The sequence below is a fragment of the Pelecanus crispus genome, chromosome 5, assembly GCF_030463565.1.
Source record: "Pelecanus crispus isolate bPelCri1 chromosome 5, bPelCri1.pri, whole genome shotgun sequence".
Taxonomy (NCBI): domain Eukaryota; kingdom Metazoa; phylum Chordata; class Aves; order Pelecaniformes; family Pelecanidae; genus Pelecanus; species Pelecanus crispus.
The window spans coordinates 56,910,502-56,929,780 of record NC_134647.1 but is presented as its reverse complement, the minus strand read 5'-3'; the positions used below and the strand labels follow the sequence as shown (position 1 = coordinate 56,929,780).

Sequence of the window (19,279 nt, the reverse complement as noted above, 5' to 3'; positions counted from 1 at the left end):
ACTGAAGTATAACAAATTCATTACAGATCAGTGTTACAGTGAACTAACAAAATAAAACCAGGCATAAATGCCTTTCTGCAATTTAACTAGAAGCAAAACATTTTTCCCCCATCATCTTCAGACTTGCCAGAGAACCTTATTCTACTTCCTTCACCCTTGAGAAAAGAAAACATCTGCCCACCCCCATCAGCTTTTAATCTTCTTATGGACAGAATTAATTTAGCTTCCTTCTGGGGAATGTGGTAAAAGAGGAAACTGGCCAAGCCTACTTGAGCCAAAGTGAGTCTTTTGTTTAAAAAAAAAAATCGTATTTCTCAAAGCTGTGAACATTCTTTAGTTATGCCACATTTATGAAGTATCAATATATCTCTGTGCATTTTAATATAGTTTAAATATGGCTCCACTAAAGAAACATCACTTTACTGAACATAAGGCAGAAACTCCTTGAAGTTTGTCAAATATTAAATGTCACGTTTATCAATCATTTTCATTCTACTTATGAGAGGCATCAGAAAAAGTTACATTATTTCCTTAAAGGTATGATTCTTATTCATAACTGAGAACTTTCAAAATATTAGTATACTAGTAACTACTGTTCAAATTTAATATGTTCTTCATCTTAACCTGGAGGATGTTGAATACTTATTATCTTTTTATATTCTTTTCCTCTCAGCTCCATATAAAGGAGTGATAAAATAGTACTTGAAAATATTTTCTGTGTATTGTAAATTTCCATCTATAAAATGTTCCCTGCACATGGATTATTGTTACAGTACTCATTGTTTAAAAGGATCTAATACCTACATTCATATTTGAAAGAATTACAATTCACACTGTTCGATAATACAAGCCAACTACAGGCAGCTTTCCAGAGAAGAAAATAAAAGGACATTAAGAGTCTTGATGAGAACTGCCAGGGGAAGGAATACAAGAAACATACTGAATATGTGGTTTTGTTACACAGTACAATAATATGCATATGAAAGTTACCCTTATTAAATATTCAGTACCTCCAAACAAAGGTGAGCAAACCACCCGATTAGGCTATTCTTTCATTAGTCTGAATGGCAACTGTAACAAACAAGTAAATACAATTTTCAAAAGATTTCAAGTATGAACAAGGAAGTTGATTTACATGTTCAAAGCCAACTATAAAACTACCCTTCAAAACCAGATGTAACATTACACCAGACAGTCCACAGTCCCTTTAGATTTTAATTTCTAAGATAGCATTATGATCCATTTAGTATTCTAATATGTATTTTACTACTTTAATCTGCATTTCACCTGCTGTTCATGTCCAGATATTTTTGGAAGGTTTTTCATGACATTATTTTCCAGACCTAATTATACATGTGAAAACTACTATAAAATCAGTGGTTTGTTACAGTATATGATGTCATCCTAAAACAGAATGGATTTTATAGACCAATATGAGGTAGCTGTATATATTGTGTGTATTATAATATATTGTATATATTATTAGCTACAAAATACTTGGCTTAATGCCTTATAAAGCTGTCTCCATCCAGAGTCTTTTGTTTTACTTAGTAACCACAATAAAACACAATTAATCAGGCAGGTTATCTTTTTAATGACAACTAGATTCCATTTTAATTTCAGTAATATTGCAATCTGTTTGCCTGATTTACATCAACTGCTCCTAAGATAACTAGTAAGTAGGACTGATGAATACTGCTGCATGATACACCCTCAAGTCTCCTTATTCGAAAGTAAAAGGAGAGGTTGTTCTCCCACCCCCCACTCCGGGAAACACATTTGTTAGCAGCCTACTACAGTAACATTCCCTCCCTTCTTCCACAGTATGTTTTAAACCTACTTTCCAATTTCAATAAAACCTGTAGAAGAGTTATTGCCTTTGTCAATTTTTATGAAAATTGCTGGCCAGGGAAATGAAACCCTCAGATTACCACTCCCAAGGAGGGAACAGCAGGCAGTGCTTTTTCTCTGTCTCCTCAAAATGGCAGCACCAAGCCACCCAAAAGCAAACATCTCTATCAACTGCACTTCCTTCAGGTCAAGGGAGGGTATGAGTAGATACCCACTTAGGTGGAAGAGAGACTTAGGTGATTATAGAGGGAAAAATACATTACTTTAATTCCCTATGAAGAAACCCAGAATTTAAAAAAAAATATTCTAAATTAAAAGTACTATGAATTTACAGCAACTAGACCAACAGTTAACCACAATCTTATCACATCATCGCATCACTTTGCTTAGTCACACAAAATTTTGCTTCACACTTTAACTGAATTTTACAAGCATATCTGTTGCTTATGCATAAAACCCACTCACACACCTTTATGGAGGGAAAGTGTTGCCTGCATTTAACCTCAAAGAGCCAAAAACCCAAGATATTTTAATTCCATTAATACATCCTAAGTCTCCTAAAGCAGCAAACCAACTAAATAGTTCAACTTCCTAAAACTTAGTCTGCCAAATGCAATGGCATTGTGAAATAAAAACATGCTTTATTAGTATCCATGTTGTATGAAGTCTAACCAAAAGGTTTATACCCTAGCCAATCAAAATATGTATTTGTAAAAAAACAGTTGTTCTCTAATTATTTATCAATGTCTTTCAAACTGCTTTAGATAAATTTGTCCTTTTAAGTACATTGGACAAACCTTCATTATTTGAAATAGTAAGTACTGAAAATTAATATGTTCATATAGTAGCAAAAAAAAATCTGAGAATCACTTTTACACTTTAAAAGAAAATCAGAATGTTTTCTCTCAAAGAAATCTGCATTCACACTATACATTTATTGACTCAAAGATTAGAAGCCAGACGTGTGTTTTTACCCGATCAGTATATTCAGCATTAAGTCTCAAGCCCTATATATATATATATATATATGAGGTTCCTGTGACTCAGAAAACCCCCAAACCAAAACCATCCAGAAAATCCCACAATCCTTTTGGGAATAAAGAGGGGCAAAACAGGAAGTGGTGAATGAAAACTAAAACAGATAATACAACTTTCAACACTTACCTACATGTACTTTCACACATATGCAGGTCACCCCTTAACTCACTTAGCTTAGCTGAGCAGTGCCTCTTTAAAGAGAGTTTTAAATGAATAAAGACCAAAGAACCACCCTTCCAGCAGCAGTGATGCAAGTAGTTTCTGCAATAGCATATTGCTCAGTGAAAACATAAATATAGCTCCAGATGGCAGCTCAGCAGATCGCAATCACAGGTATATTCCAGAAGGTACGATCAGTATTGCCTAAATGCTAGTTGAGTGAGCCATAACTAATGCAGAGTTCATTATATAGTCTTTACAGTCATTTACCTGACAAGAAAGCCTACGCTGAAACAGACTGTATCTAGTACCACCAGCAGCAAACCTGAGTAAACCAGGACTTTGCCTATAGATTGTCCTATCAAAGATAAAACACATTTAAACATCATGGAAGTAAGGATACAGATTCAACAACAGCATGTGGCTGTATAAAAGACACAGGCAGATTAACACCTGGATTTAGATGGAACAATAAAATCGCAAAGTTAGAGACCAAAATATACTCAGCCTTAATCAATTACCTTCTTAAATGGTGCAAGAAGGAATTGCTATTCTAACTGGACCTTCTCATTAGTGATGTTGCCCTACGTTGAAATAGTGCTGAATGCCATCTCTTATAATCCGTCCCCCAAAAGACTGAGAACCAGGGTTCTTACCTTAGCATTTCATTAATATTTGCCTCCAGAGATCTGTCTCAATTCTGAGCTCTGCAGGTTTGATGTGCTTAGAAAATACTATCTTTGCATTACACAATCTGACGCAAGAACTAAAGAACACCCACTTATAACACACTCTTGTAATAACTGTACACCGGTGAAGAAAGTCTGCCACACTGAGATACTGTTTGAATCCAACCAGAAGGTAACAGCCATGTACTGAGAGTTCAGCGGGGGTGGGGGGGGGGTGGGAGGGGGGTGCACACGGGACATGACAGAAAACACAAAACAAACCCACAACTGCAAGAAGGAAAGGAGGTGGACCTTTAAAATAGCAACTCCAGAACAAAGTCCACAAATTGAAACAACAGTCCATAAGGATGTTCAAAGAGGTCCTCGACAATAAGTACAGAACTTATAAAAAAAACCCCAAACCTCGTAAAGGAGAATTTGCCCTGGCTTAACTAAGTAGTAGTAAGTAGCATGAGTGAGATGTACGTGAGACTGGGCTTTGAGGTATGTTCCTATGGATGCTGCTAGGGTAACAATCAAGCTATTCTACTTTCCAAGCTCAGAAAAACATATGACTATGACGCTAAGTTACATGTAAGCAAGTACTCCAAGCAGAAAACTTGTTTCCACAAATAATGAATTGTATCTTACTCCATTAAGAACAAATAACCAAGTAGTAAAAGTGTCACATGGCCTAATGACAATGATATAATCTCAACAACTGAACAGAGAAGGAAATACTGACTCAGTCATCTCACACTAGTTACATAAATGACTCAGCTGATCATTAAATACTTGAATTGTAACTTGGATTTAGTTACTGTATCATGAATTGTAAAGTGTGTTAGAAACCTTCAAAACTTTGTTAAAACTCTTATTCAAAGACAACCGGATGGCTACCCATGTGATTATTTTGGCAAATGTGTATAAACTTGCAGGGAGAAGAAGGGATGTTAAAGTAAACTACCTTCTGGTCGCCCATCTGTCACATGCTCATTTCTACTGGGTCTGTAAGACCTTTATCCCGCCTTCAATAGTTGTGAATAAATTACAACACTACATAATAGCCAAGTTGTTCTTTCCCCATTAGAAGAAATTTGACGACAAACTGTCAGTTGAAGATGCAGCTATTACATATTCAGTAGATGTTTGGAGACAATTTGTAGAGGAAAATATGTTGACATCATTGTTTTAACATATACACTGTGCGAAGCACATGGTGTTTGATTGTTCAGAACAATTAGGACAAAGTATAAAAATCTGTAGCTCAAGTTCAGCTGGTATCATTGAGCAATGCCCTTAAACTTTCATTAACAGATATTACACATAAATCTTAAGACCTGAGAAACACAAATTAATCTAAGCACCTATATAGGATTCAAGCAGAACAGTGGACATCCAATTCAAAGAACACAAATGAAGTTTCCTAGACATTTTTATTTGGGGTCATGTTTCCAGATGAGAGTGACTCCTGAACCATTCGTAAAGGGTCTGAGTCCTAAAGCACAGTATACATGGCAGATGAGTTTCTCGAGGGACACCCATATGGCTAGCAAATAAACTCTTATCATTCAGCTTTAGGTCAAGACAGGTCTAGCAAGTCATCTTAAAATTCATACCAAGAATTTTTAAGGCGCTCAAGCTTTTGTAAGTAAAGCTCCCTGGGTGCCTAAAGCTCCACTTCAATGTATACTCAGAAATACTCTGGACTCTCATACTTAGCACTTCTCCATTTAAACCACTCAAGGACCTGACAGGCATGCCACAAGCACACTTAGCACACTGACACAATCGAGTTGTACATAGAACAGTGACTTCAGACACGTTCATTCAGTAACAAAGGAAGATGGCTCCAGGTCTTGCGCCCTCTTTCATTTAGTAGCATACTGGGCAACATAGCAATGCCTAACTTCCAGATGTGTGACTGATTATACAACATCCACTTCTTTTCTTGAATTTGCAGTTCTTAGTCTCAAAATAAAATAAAACCTATTGTGAGGAACAAAACAGGCAGTTCTATTGTATAATGAAGTACAACAGCAAGATATCTAGGCACAGATGTACATGATTTACAATCACAGAGAAAACAAGTGCAGCATTGTTCAACCTAACACATTTTCCTGAAAGCAGCATTTGTATGTGATTTTCCCTGGTCTGTATCAGCTTGTCTATTTACGCTAAAACTCTTTAACAGGGAGTAATTTATTTAATGTTTGAAACACAACTGGGGCAATGAAATGCCAACCACTGAAATTGCTGTGTGGACCTTAAATATAAAATAGAGTAATACTTCTCAGGAAACTTAGTTGCATTTCATCCACTCCATTAGAGTAATATGGACACACAAGGCCTTCTAGTGTGTTACCCCAAAGCAGTGTAAGGTTACTAGCAGACAATTCTGTGGAAACACCCATTTCTCTAGCTCAAGGATTTTTTGAGCTAGTAGTCATGTCCTAGCCCTTAACCCTCATGGACCAAGAGCCTCATAGTTATGTCTGAATTACAGTTATAGATAAATATACTTAACATGAAAAAAGTTTACAAATCCAATGAGAACAGAAGTCTCTACCTCCAGCATCACCTATGGAACACTCTTCTAATAGACAATTATTACAGTTTTCCTGACCTCCTCCTAATGGTTAAAAACTGAACAGTATGCACACAGAGAGTTCACAGAATGCTGCTCAGCCCGTGGAGCGGGACGCAGGCAGGCTAGTGTTACACTCATGTCAAGAATAATGACCAGCTTATGCGCAGACTGCACGAAAATTACACTCCGCTTCAGAGCCCATTTCAAACGCTTTCAAAGAGTCTGTTGTTTTGTTGACTCCTCCCTCAATACCACTGCTCTCAAATACTTTAATGATTAGGACATGACACAGAAAACTGGTGACATGTGAATAAGCAGTTATCTCTCCTATCAAATATTTGAGACATATTAATTTTTTATTTTTTAAAGGTGTTATTTATCTGTGTATTGAGAGACAATGTCCAATTCCACCAAATGCTTCTGAAAAGTCATTTCAAGTTTTCACACTGAATCACAATCTTAATTCCTCATGATAAATTAAAAAAAGATCTCACGGATTTACCTACTTACACAGAAGCATATCAATTATCCAAAGTCTTTTATATAAAATATGTGCATACACCATGTTGATTACTTCTGCAACATGCTTCCTCTCCAATGGCCTACTCTTTAAGCTGCCAGAAACTTAGCATTTCCCTTCATTCTACTACACACTAATCCTTTGAAAATACACAGAGGTTAAACAATCTCTCTGTTAAAATAATAACACCACTGAAACTATACCATACTCAAAAGATTTTGGGGGCAATAACAGCAACATCCTTTAATTAGTTAATGCTCAAAATCCAATACTGACCACAAACTGATAAAAATGCTGCTGACCTTGCAGAGGTGCTGCACTAGTCTTCCAATTCTTCTAAAATTAAGCCTGACTGTACTGTGGCTTACATAAGGACCCCCTTTTTTTTATTAGTTGTCTTCTGCTTGGACTAATGGAGTGTATTTGTTTTGACTGAAATATAATGTATTTTCTTTAATTACTGGTAGTCTCATATGCTTACTCGGGGTAATTTTACAACTGAGAGATTGTTGTAAAGCCTGGCAGTTTACACTGGAAAGATGGATGTTACTTTTGTTAATTTGTAGGAAAAACATTATCACTGAACTCAGAAGCACTGAAAACTTACATAGACTTTCTTATTAGAGATAAAGCTTACATGTTTGAATACACTGCAGAAATTTGCATTTGAGTTTGCTACAAGCGAAGTGCCTCAACTGAAACCCTCACTAATGATCCTGATTCTTCAAGTGTAGCCTCAAACTATCTGCTAAGGATATCATCTCAATACCTACAAGAGCTGTTGTATCCACCTGTTTACTAACAGTGAGAGGAAGAAACACCAACAGTAGTTCTGTCTGTTTGTGAGTGCAGATGATCAATGACAGATTCCATTACTAGTAGCAAAACCAAAAGACAAAGGAAGCTTCTGAGTTTCAGCCACCATGAATACTTAAAGAAATCAGAAGTTAAAACCAGGAGAGCTTTCTAGCAATTAGGAAAGGCAGCAAAGTAATTTCTACAAGGCCCTACTGCAGTACTATGCAGATCTTATTTGCTTGCACCTAAGTTTATAACCACACTGAATCGTAGCTCACGACCGCTCAGGACTCTCAGAACTCAGAGGAAATCATTGCACAGAACTCCACAAGCTATCACTCTATTCCTTTCTTTCATATTAAAGTCATGAAAACTTAAGAAAAAACACAAAGATGAGTAAAACCAGCATCACCGTGACTATTATTGTCATGGAGAAACAATTATTATTCGCACATGCATGTGGTCAGTACAAAGCATGCCCTCAGCTTGCAAGAGGATACAGTTTAGTATTAGGCACTCAGGGAACAAGCAACTTCTCCCGTATCCTGACATTGGTGCAGATAGCTAGTTTGTTCTGATCTTGGCATCTCAAGCTATAGTAACAGTTAAATACTTCACATAGCCTAGTTACAGAAACCAGCAGTCCAAAATTCCATTTCATTACAAATAAAAGGTCAGGCCCACTTTCTAGGCTTCCACTAGATACTGGCTTAGACTCCAAGTTAACATTTCTCTTTAGAAAAGCAGAAGGCTAATACCCTGAACATGTCCAATTTACACAAGGTAAGAAAGAACATGTTGAGGGTATCAGTTTAAAAGTCTCTCTTAGCCTTCTCTCACACCCTGTGTGGTACAAAAATACTAACATATCTTCCATAGCTCTTATCTGATCCATCTGAAACAGTAAACATTCCTACTTAAAAACCAGAAATTGCCCTGCTCTACAGGGGATTATGCTTTGAAGTGAAGCCTGCAGGTAGACCTGTGGGTTTCTGAAAATCATGCTGCACAATTTGCAACATGAACTGCTGGGTAACTAGAGAGCATAAGCTACCACCACTAGCTTACTCGTTTCCAAAACATCATCAATCCAGGCAAATAGAAGGTGCCACACGTATTAAAAAAAGGCTTCTGAGGAAGATGTCCTGTTGTAAACAATTCCATGTCCAGAATAATGGAATCATTCCTTCACAATAAAAATTCATTGAATAAGTCAATTCTTCCTAAGAGAAAGTAAGTATGCCAATTAAGCAAAAACCCTGTTACAAGGAAGAACTGCCAGCAGCACAAGCTATTTTAGCTGACATTACTTCAGAAAAAGCCCACCATTCACCATCTGTTCTGGCACAAATTTTGAATGCTAAGAAAGTTTCCAACATCACCGATGAAAAGAAAGCAGTCAAGATGCAGAAGTTTTTTGGTTTGCTGTTTAAAAGAACAAGCATCTAGGACAACTCACATTTCAGCAAGAACAAACACAAAACAGAAATTTTGCACATTTCATAAAAATCATTAAAGAGAATTACAATAAGGCAGAGTGCAAGTGGAAGACATGCAGTGAATATAAACACAAAACAAATAAAAGCTTCTTACAAATTTTACAAGAGAAGCAGGTGGGCAACTCCAGGCAGTGGGTCACGGTTTACACTCCAGGTAATAAGCATACATCTACAAAGTTTTTTTCCAATTGCTAACAAGATCAAAACTTTTGGAAGCTAATGGCTCCATCAACCTTTCAAAGAGAAGACTAACCAAAACAGTCTCGTCCAGACAAAGAAAATAAAGGACAATGTGTGACAAGGAAGCCAAAGGAATCAATATAACACAGAGAGAACAAAAGTCGGGTAGGTAGTATTACCAGTAACGTTAAACACTCAAATGAACCACCACACTTGGGTAAACAATTTCTTCCAACATGCGACTCATAACCAAAGTGGAAACAAGAGGAAAAAATAAGAAGGTATGAAAAAGTGATAAAGAACAAAGATAAAGTAAAATACATAATTCATCCATCTCAAGGCAATATTTACAATTAGAGAAGCAGTAAGAAATTCTTAATGCCTTTCTACAAACTATCGGTGAGATCTTACTCAGAAGATTCCATGAAATTTTAGTACTTCATGCTCAAAAATAAGATGATTCTAACTGGAATAGCTAGAGACAGAAAACTCACACAGGAACTGAAAGCTTATTTCACAATAAGACTTGTTTAGCCAAGCAAAACAGGAGAATATGAGAATATGAGAATACGACTGCTCTCTATAAATACATTAATGGAAACAAACACCATAGAAGAAACCAAGGAGCTACCTAAGTCAAGGAGAACAATGACATAAAAATGAACCTTTCAAATTTCACCATTCATCTGGAAATCAGAGATCTGAAGTTTGAATACAGAGACTAACAAAGAGCTACCTAACACTTCAACTCCTTTGAAACATTTGATGAGTTGGGATTATACGAATATTTTGAGGATAGCAGATGACATCATGCAGGTAGAATGCAATTCCAGTGCTATCCTCCAAATTCCTATGATTTAGCCAATGAATATAATGTACTTTTTCATTAAACCTCTAGGGGAAGAAATTACTTTCCCATTTCCTCCCTAGTTTTGTCTAGCATAAAAAATAGGAACAAACCACAAAAAAACTGAGGAAAAGCATAATATGAAATTTACTAACTGGTAGGAGATTAAGTATTCTATACAAAACAATGATCTGAAGATTATGGGTTAGCACTATGTGGTCCATCACTATGACAAAGTTTAGACAAAAACAGATGAACATTTCTGTGCCACATAATTAACTGATTTATTTCTCCCCCATCTGAAACAATGTCAGTGTGTCACCCACAATTTATGAATGAGCTAAACATTTAGGGCGCCTTTTTAATAGTCCAGAAAATAAGGCTCCAGAAATCCCTTACAAGTTCTTTCTTAGAAAAATGCTGTGACAGATGGAGTTTCTCACGATGCCAGATGATGCTTTATGTGCAGTCATGCAATACCCCTTAAATAGTTATTTCAAAAAATTCTAGTTTATGTTGCAAAAAGATTTACTAGTAATTTAATATCTGTTACATTTTCTTTCTTAATTGAAGAACCAGCAAGGACAGTTTAATAACTCTACCTCAGTACTCTAGGTAGTATGCTGAATATGTGAGCTAGGATTCCTAGAACTAGAAAACCTTAATTATTTTTTAATGAACTTTAAAAAAAGAATATAAATTTTAGAGCTATTGTGCATCCCTTCACTTTTACAGTTTTTATACTGCCAAGCTTAAAACATTTCAACATTTCTACTTTACTATAATCTTGCCTTCCCCCCCCCCCCCGCCCCTTTCTTTCTTTTTGCTCCCCACAGCACAATTTAAACAGAACCTGTTTACTAAATCATTTACTACATCATTTCAAGTCACTACCACTTGAAACAGATATATTATACCACAGAAGCCTGAGTTTGGTATAACAACACTGGTCGATCCCTCATAAAGCAGCCCTAAATTCATACAAGGTTCAAGAACAAATCTTTGGACATAATGGGTTATTTCCTTCCTTCACCCAACCCATTTCTGAATTATTCTAGAAACAATACTGTTTAGAGCTAAGTCAATTCCTTCCTTAAAGTATCCCCTTCCCCTTTTAAGTATTTTAGGTCCAGAGGACGTTGGAACACTTGGGCAAGAACTTTTATCAAACAAGAAGAAGTTCTAAATGTTTTTAATAAATTTACATTTAAGATACTATTTTACGTTCAAATTAGGAGTGCAAACTAGGAGTAGTGCATAGATTTAGGAGAGTGTTTACTGCTGTCTATTCATCAGATTTATACAGGTATGCAGATGGCAAAAACTTTAATGAGGGCTCTACATTGGTTTTGTAGCATCTGTCCTACTTACCAGCAGATCAAAACAGCATTTGTTTGAGAGTATTCAACCCACTTCCACAAAAGCAGACAAATATTAGCAAAAAAAAAAAAAAGGAAATCTGTTTGAGGGTCTCTCTCTCATCTGTGTACGTAGCATTCCCGCTGACAGCATTGTAAAGTCATACAAAAGACAACCAGCTCACTAGGCTAGAATGCTTCAGAAGTTCAGAGGCCAAATTCTTCCACCACTAAACAAATTTATTTTTATAAAATGCAGAGTAGGAAACAGAGTGATACTCCAAAACCTAGTTTTATTATTTCAGTTTTGTGAGTATAGTTTTATCATTTATGATTACGAAAGATGTCCTTCATAGACATACATAAGGCTAGCAAAAATCTGGGCATCTTTGTACAGTCGAGCAAAAAAAAGGCTGCACCTCCACAGGAAGAACCTGCCAGCAAAGCCTTCCCAGCACACCTTTTTACTGCAGACAAATCCCTTAAGCAAAGATATCCAAAATGCGCAGGCCAAATCAAAACATGTTTTATCTTTTCACAGAGAAGAACTTTCATCAATTCTGTTAGTACAACCAAAGTGACCTTCCAAAGCCTAGGCCAGGCTGACTATATATATATAGGTACACTATCATTTCTAGAAAACATATTTAAGAAAAGACTTCTAGCTCACCGTTACAGACTTCAGAGTCATTCCATGATAGGTTCCCATGGTATCAATTTTAAAGCCTTCCGTTTCTGCAAAGGAAAAGAAGTCCTTGTAAATCATTATGAACATAAGTACGCCATGTCAAAATGGACAACACTGGAAATATCTTTGAAATTATTTTTGCAAAGAATGCATCTTGCTATTGGTAGTGGTTTAGGTCCTGTTCACAATACAAAACTGGGTTAGTAATTAGGAAACCTGTGTTTTCTTTAGACAGAGGACCATTTGGCATTTCTGCTTTCTGTAACCAGAGCAAGCTTTCCCTACTGCACAGAATCATTCAAACCACTCCACAGAAAGGATATAAATTTAAATCTTTGTGAGAATACGTTACAACATGCATGCAGTCTCTTCACTAAAAAATGGAGAAGTACCTCATATTCCCAGAATGCATTATAATGCAACATATTCGACTTGTAGTTGTAATAATGGAAAAATATACTTAATAAGAAATCAGTTTACATGCTGACTATAAAACTGTGGCCACTTAATGTGATAAATTCACTTCTGGAGGGCAGAAGGGCAACAGTGTCATTGTCATAAGATACAGAGGATAGAATCTGCATAAATTCACATTACCAGACTAAAGGTGATAAAGGGTTGGTTGGTTTGTTTTAGTAGTTTTAATCAGACTGAATTTATGCTAAGTGCCAGAAGCCTGCAAGTGCTCAGTGACTAAACCTGCTGCCACTAGCCTGTTTGCTTTTCAATATTCCTTCTCTGTCCTCCTATTCTCAGTGCTCTAAGATCAAAGTCAGCTCCAGAATATTGCCACCAGGACTTGCAAGAAAAGCTTTTTCTTTTTGTAAATTCCCTGTCCTTGTGCATGTACTGTCAACTGACCCTGTCAACCAACCACCCAATTAATTCATACTTTAAAGTGGCAAGATAATCACCAATCAAACATTTGATATGCAAGCATTTGTCTACACCTAAGCAACTTTTGGGCTATTTCAACTAGACTTAGTTGAAGTAAAATAAAGTAAAGGTAACTAATACTGTGTTGCTATTGGGAATTGGAAGATTATTGCCATTTATTACACTACATTCACACAATGCATCAGCACAAAAACATAACAGACCAAAAATAATGCAGAATCAAAGTAATGCTCATACCTGAATCTACAGAAAGTCCAAGAAAAATATTAGATTTTCAAGACTGTTAGAGCTTCTTGCTCTTATCATGAGTAAATTAACTTAAATTGAAACCCAGACAACCTTGAAAACAATGCAGATGCTCTGGGAAGCATCTGTGGTTGCTCATTCTTTCTTCCTTAGATGAGAAAGATTATCAGACACTTGTAGGAAATGAGGCAGAAAAGTTTCCCAGATTTAATAACTCTCCAGCACCTAGAAAAAGATACTCAAGAGTTGAAAACTGATCATACTCCTCTCACCACAGAGATAGGTATCTACTTTCTGAACACTTTTGGGTTTTGGTTTTACCTTTCCCCCCTCGCTTACGCTTCCAGACCTACCACCAACTACCAAGTGGAGAGGCCTAGTTTTACCCACCATGTTTTGTTTTACACAAAGTCACCTCAGCTCCACACTTCATCTTGGCTTCTCAAGGCCACCCTCCCATTCTGCCAGATTTAACATTTCTGAACTACACAGAGTTGATTCTGAGAAAGCAAAATGCAGGTACAAACATAAATGCAATCTTCTCTCCTAAAAAAAAAAAAAAAAAAAAAAGAAAAAGAAGCCTAGCTTCCCTTTAAATTTATATTGCCCTACTGCCTTTTCCCCCCAACCCCAAGATGTAATTATGCATTGAGTCTTAGCTCAGGGCTCATACAGCTGAACTTGAGCTGAAGATAGTGAAGCTGCATCTGATTGACACTTCCATGGATAATAGCTTTCTCTGTGACTAAAGGCCACTGTTTCTGGGCAAGGAGCATATTAATATCTCATGTGATGCCTGAACCCTTGCAGAATAGTTGGTAGAGCTCCCCTAAGTTGAAGAGATGCTTTTTGCTGGCCTGAAGTGACATAAATCAGAGGTGTATAATCTAGGCTGGCAGTTGTTTGTGAATTTCAGAAGGTCACCAACAGAGGAACCTTTCCCCTTTCCAGGCTGACCTATTATGGGTTCCTCTTGCCTGTGACATAGAGAATTTCCAACTATTTCAACCAGGTGTTCTTCCCAAACTCCAAAGAATACAGCCACCCCTTAACAAGATCAGCAAAGCAGCATCCCCTGTCATGCCTGGCCTGCCACAGTTCCTTTCCTCTCAGCACAAATCCTGGTTCTGGAATGAATTCTATATGTTTGTTCCCTGTTTCAGTTATTTCTTTCCACTGGACTCTTTCTACTCTGTCCCTAATAAAACTCTGCATTCCTTCTGAATTAATTAAAACACCCTAACCCAAGTCTCCATCAGCATTTCAAGGGGAATAAAGGTCCACAGAGCCAGCAGCACAGTTGGAAAGTAAATCAAAGGGGAGAGAGGGACCCAGCAAGGAACAATCCTCTACTCAACCGTCAGTTGGGGAGACTTTTGCAAAAGTCTCCCCAAGTCCCTCATAAAATGTGTCCTGGTTCATTTAATGAGCCACAAGAGCCACTAAACAGAGGCTCTGGCTCTCACCAGCTTCCTCCTCCCAGCCTCGTGCTGACCCTTCCTCTAGCAGAAACAGCAAACAACTAGGATTCTAAAGAGCCACCTATCGCCTCAAGCATTAGAGTGGGCATTCTTGCCTGCTGAGCATTTCCAGCAGCTACACAGGCCTTCCAATGCTATTTAACAGTGACTCAGGTAGTAAATAATAAAAAAAATTTCTGTAAATAATAGCATAGTACTTTTCCTTACTAATGTAAATCTAAGAGATGCTAAATGGTCAAAGTAGAATGTAGGTACCTACTTACATTCTTGCAAACAGTTACTGCAGCCACTACAAGGTCTACTGCAGACCCCAGGGTCTGCTACCTGCAGGCAGCGTGGGATGAGTAGAAGAAGCCACCTCAGAAACTGCTCTCAAATTTTGAAGCTCTCTAATTTCCTGCCTCAAACTCTCAAGCAACTGGTGAAGGAGAGTGAAGCATTGCCAGCTTCCAAATAACCACAGCAACCCTCCTTTAACTGGTAACAGCACGGACGCTTTTCTCAGAATATAGCTTTTTTGACCTGATCCTCTCACATTCACCATGTGATACTCTACCAGTCAGCCACTCACTTTTTTTACAGAAATAAACACTGCTACAAGCAAGAGCCCTGCCACTTGCACTTTTGTACCTTTTATACGGTCTCAATAATTTGTACACTTGGCCACATACAGTAGTACCTTCAGTTCCACTCTCTGTATATAGCCTGTGCAAAGCAGAAAACAAATACTTCCAAGTCAGGGATTCCATAGTTATAGCTGCATTCCCACTTCAAAAATTGCTGAGGGTCTTAGCCAGGTTAATGCAGCTGGTTGTAAAAGACAATCAAGGACCAGGCTAGAAAGTAGAGAGGCACTTCCTCCAGAGCATTCTCCAAAGGCAGTGGCTGACCCTGATGCAGCCGCTTAAAAGCAGACCTGGGATGCAAGAGGACCCACAGGCCACAGTAAAGAGAAGCAGAACACAGAGCAACCGGGAACACCAGGGGACATGCCCCCAGCATACATCAGCATAAATGCTGTACCATACCCTCTAAGAACACAAAAGCAATATGTTTCTCCCCTCCCTCCCAAACCAGCTGAGTTGGGCACCAGCACAGAGATGAAATATTAATGCCTGGCCAAGAATTAGTTTGCAACTCCAGTTTCAACATCACAGCTTCACTGATGGTAATAGAAGGAACAGATAAAATAAGCCATCTACTAAGAAAAGGGTACTTAAGAAGAAAAGAGCCCTTTCCATAAAATATCATTATGGCAAGACTTCGGACCCTTGTTTTTAAACTTGGAATTAGATGCAGAACAACTGTTGAAAAAACCTACTTGAGAATCTTCAATACATTGGGATTTTTCAATAAAATTACAACAAAATTATCATACACATTTCCTTTAGGCAAAAAGCAGTCCATATTAAATACTTTAAATGCAGGTCTACCACTAAGGAGTAAAGAATGCAAAGAAAGCCCAACATTAATGTATTGTGACAAACTGTGTTGCAACTTTTTCTGTTTGCCAAATATAATCAGTTTTATAAACACATAAGCATTGTTAAAAACACTGACATCAACAAATGCCTTAAAAACTATGTCTTTAGAGACTAAACACAATAACTAGTACTGAATAATCAATTCTAATGCTTCAAAAACAAACTATCATCACTTAACATTAAGACTACCTTTTCTTCTCCAGTCATTGCATATATTATGATCACAATTTCACAGTTCAATGACCTAAAGACTGTCAAAAGAACCATTCACTTTTCTAGTGAGGTTCATCACTCGTTACCTATCTAGCATCACCATGCATCAATCTGACTGCCTCTTCTCATTTAAAAGATTAGACCAGGAAATGAAAATATGCACACTAATGCATCAGCTTATTGGACCGATTATATTCTACATCACCATTTGGGCATATGTTCCATTTCCTTGCATATGAGTATTAATGCTCAAAGTGCCTTCCATTTGCTTAAAGCCCACTGTTCTACATCAATCTAGGTCACACTGCATTTTGATTCTGCACCTGCTGCAGCTCTAGCCATCCAATCCAGGTGCAACTTGAGCACTCACACATTACCAAAAGAACAACAGCTTTAAAAAGACTCAAATTAACCTGAATTACTGGAAGGAAGTCTAGGCAAACAGAAACAGAACAAAGGAGCATATCTCTGAAACACTGAAGAGCTCCAGTTAAAGACTTTGTTTGAATTGTGGATGAATAAGATTGAATAACCACTTCTTTTTTCAGCTGTGTACTCTTCAAACCCCAGATAGCAACAGCTCTGCAGACTGCCTGGAAATGATTCACTACCCCACTTCACACCCATGGTAATTAAATCACTGACACCAAATTTCATTCTACATAAGAGTTTACTGAGCACTGCTTTTCAGTACTATACCCTAACAAGTTAAGTTTCACACCTAAATTTCCAAGCTACTCCAATTAGTTTACAAAATTCTCTGCACAGTTCATATATAACAGTTCTGTAATAAACTTACAAGTAATTAACACCAAATTCCTAAAAGTTTCTCACAGTATGAATAAAAAAAGGTTGCAGTATGAATCTGTGTATGTTTTCCAGCACTGAAGTGAATGTACAGTACTGAAAGTTATCAAACTACTTGATCACACCAAGCCAGAAAATACAGAGAGACTGCAATCTTTTTCCAGATGTGAATCCCTTGCACATATTCTCTGCTAGTAAAAAAAGCAAACCCCTATAACCTTAAAAAGCAATGCAATAAATAAAGTCTAACACAACCGCCAAGTTTCAGAACTCTGGATCTCCTGCTACCAGTTCTCCTATTCTCGTTGTGTGAATGGAAATCACACAATTTAAAAGAAACTTTCTTGATGTGTAGGAAAGAAAAAAATTTTATGGTCCAGAGTTACCTCAAGTTTCTCAAGTTTTTTCTCTGTTGCACAGGCTTAACACTTATGACATTGAAAGCTAGACATGCTTCTGAAAAACTGCAGCTATGTTTGAAAATCCAACACAATTACAAGAATAATTCAAACATAAAATTACAATAGCAGGAACACAACAGTAAGCTTTCCTGAAGGAAACAGTTGGATGTGGTAAACAATATTCTTTTCACCCTTATGGAATGAAATCACATGGCTGTACAGCAAGCCGCTCTCCAATTTACACCAAGTGGGACTAAAAGGTTTTTTGGTTGATTTGGGGTTTGGTTTTGGTTGGTTTTTTTTTTTTTTTTTTTTTTTAAAGTAACAATTGGCTTCTGCTATGTTGAAACCTTGACAACAATAGCAGGCAAGCAACACCACCACTCCTGGAACACATCTTAAAGACCCAACACTTGGAGAAGCACAGAGAAACTTTACTTTGCTACCTAAACTGAGAGATGCACTCAATGGGTCAAGAAAATGTTAAATCTTCAAGATTATCATCCAGCACTATTTCACACTCTGGAATTACTGAAGAAACAAGCATATGAAAAGGAAGATCTCAGGTAAAGCCACCCAAAAAAAATGGGGAAAAAAACCAAGGTATAGCATCCAAACCAGTTTACTACCTAGAATGTCCTACAGAACAATCACATCAGCTCAAGGTTGCAGTGTATCATGGGCTGAGCTGCAAACCATACACATCAATAAATATGTATGTATTTAAATATCAGATATGCAGGCACACAGGAGAGGATGAGATACCTTCCTGTGGTGACACAGCCCCCTGGGCCACTCCAAGATCTCAGGATAAGCCCCATTGTGCTGTTATCTTGGTCATAAGTGCAGTGACTTGGGCATCAGAGACTCCCTGGCCACACCTGGGCCATCTGCTGCCTGAATCGTATACCAGAATGACTGGGCACAAATTGTGGCCAGAATGTAAAATACTGACCAAAGCCAATCATCTCAAGATCCTATAAATAGAGATCCAAAAGGGAGACCTTTCAAGCTCTTTGGGACTGCAGTGGGCTGCGTGACCCAGTATCTCCCCCTGAGCTGGGATGCCTCTCAGGGTAGATTTCGTGAGGTTCGCAGACCACCCGTTGAATGCCAGCATGTAAAAGTGAGTAATTCATGAAACTCACAAAAAGGGAAATTTTAATCACAGGTTAACCTGTGTGTGTGTGCGTGCATGCAATTTCATTCAGAACTGTTTGTCTGTCTGCACATGCAATTTGATTTAGAGCTGTTTGTTGGTCTGTCTGCATGTGTGTGCAATTTGATTTAAACCCCATCTGTGTGTACAAGCCTGCTGTAAGTTTCAGATGACCCTTGCCATCCTCAAATCTTTAACTAAGTCGCTGTTTTGATTGGAACAAATTCCATTGAATCGCTCTGTTAAATTGGCTGATGCTTAAGTGCTGTTAAGAATTATACAACCTAATTTTGTGATCTCAAAAATACTAATAAATCCTAAATTGCTGCTAAACCAAAGCCATGTAAAAAAATCATATTCATGACACTTCCTAAGCATCAAATGACATTTGGGCA

The 19,279-nt window shown here is 37.5% G+C and overlaps 1 protein-coding gene across 1 annotated transcript in view; it reads right to left on the bottom strand.

Annotated features, from left to right (window-relative positions):
- CDC73 (cell division cycle 73) overlaps window positions 1-19,279 on the bottom strand; it is a 113,888-nt gene that overhangs the window by 62,322 nt on the left and 32,287 nt on the right. The window contains exon 10 of the mRNA XM_075710888.1: window positions 12,179-12,243. Coding sequence (XP_075567003.1) covers window positions 12,179-12,243 — 65 coding nt within the window. The remainder of the gene's footprint in view (window positions 1-12,178; window positions 12,244-19,279) is intronic.